Source organism: Pteropus vampyrus, unplaced genomic scaffold, assembly GCF_000151845.1.
Source record: "Pteropus vampyrus isolate Shadow unplaced genomic scaffold, Pvam_2.0 Scaffold564, whole genome shotgun sequence".
Taxonomy (NCBI): domain Eukaryota; kingdom Metazoa; phylum Chordata; class Mammalia; order Chiroptera; family Pteropodidae; genus Pteropus; species Pteropus vampyrus.
The window spans coordinates 38516-40057 of NW_011889345.1; the positions used below are offsets into that span (position 1 = coordinate 38516).

The window sequence follows — 1542 nt, forward strand, 5'->3', positions numbered from 1 at the left end:
GGAGAAGGATTCGTAACATAGCACAAGGAAGCGAGCGGATGTCTGAACGGGGTGAACACCGAGACGCGCGGCGACATCGCTTCGAAAAGAAACCTCTGAGGCCCACTTAGACGACAACGCTGTCCGAGCCCCGTCTGCGACGCCACCGGAGCCTCGCCGGGGTCCAGCGTGGATCCGCCGCTGCGGGCCAGAGGCGAAGCACAGCTCCACGGCCACGGCCTCGCCCGCACGGAGCAGAGTGGCCGCGCGGAGACCCCGCTGGCCGGGGGCTGAGCCACACGTGGCAAGGCAGCCGAGGTGGCAGCTCTTGTCATCGCTAAGGCTAACGAAATTCCGTGTCTGCACGGCAGTCTTCACGTGCTGAAGAGCATGGGACTGTGGACGTCTGAAAGGTGGCTCTGGAAGGAAGCGGTGTCGCAGGGAAGGGCGTGCTGGCCGTCGGGGACCCCCGAGCAGCGAACACGCCGGTTCCCTGGCTGAGTCCCAGGGCGGGGCATCAGCCCGGCCAGTCCGGAAAGATGATTTGGTTTTGAATTCCCAAGGCATCGATGGGTTATGGATAAACTAAAACTAATCGAGGTCTCTGAATACGTACAGGTGCCAAAGAAACGAGATAACCGGGTCCTCAAACGAGATAACCGGGTCCTCTGGCAGCATTTCCTTTCTTAACTAAATAGGACACAAATTCCAACCACAGAGCGGCGGGAGTTCGCTGACCGAGGGGACCGTGTGCCAGGCTGACCGCGGCATCGGGCTGGGACACGGTCCAGAAACAGACCGCGGGTCAGGCCTCGCGGCCCAGGCCTCTGCATCGGTCGCTGCCAGCAGATCGCTGGCGTCCAATCCCTATTCTGTATACCTGGAACTAACGTCACCAATGTAAGACCGCATACCGACTACCCATGAACGAGAACTCAATGAAAAATAAAATTCTACAATCAGAAAGAAAATTCTACAGCCTTGTGAGAGAAAGTGATTTAATGATTTTCTCTTTAAAATATGCAAGTTATAACCCTTAAATAGCTAAACAATATAATATCGATAAAGCCACTTTTAAAAGTGATCCAGAAAGTAATTTTTAAAAGAAATACGTAGCTTATAAGTACGATTTAGTTTTTCTCACATAGTTCTTAACAGCTTCATCCCAGAGGCCACAGAATTTCGTTTATTCCGTCGCCGGCCAGTGTCCACGGCGCCGGACGCATGAGGCAGACTCCGTGGGCTGCAGTATTGTTCTTACAGTATAGATTAATAAATCGAGAAATTTCTCATAAGTGTAAGAAAGAGAGAAAGTGTAAGAATCTGCTATAAAAGACTTGGAATTTTCAGTAAAGCAGAGGATGCTTTTACAAAATCATTCATTTAACATTTTGTAAATCGGAGTTTTCTAGATTTTCTTTTCCATAGGGATTTTTTTCCTCGTGGATGTGCACTAAATACTCATAAATTGGTTGGTGTTGATAGGCTCATCATAACAGGGGAGCAAAATCCAGGAACAAGGACGAAAAAATCTGTTACTAAATGACCCTAAAAGTTACCTAA

At 50.0% G+C, this 1542-nt stretch overlaps 1 protein-coding gene across 1 annotated transcript in view; it reads right to left on the reverse strand.

Annotated features, from left to right (window-relative positions):
- LOC105308298 (probable threonine--tRNA ligase 2, cytoplasmic) overlaps positions 1-1542 on the reverse strand; it is a 44188-nt gene that overhangs the window by 32128 nt on the left and 10518 nt on the right. Inside the window, exon 7 of the mRNA XM_023525474.1 lies at positions 107-360. Coding sequence (XP_023381242.1) covers positions 107-360 — 254 coding nt within the window. The remainder of the gene's footprint in view (positions 1-106; positions 361-1542) is intronic.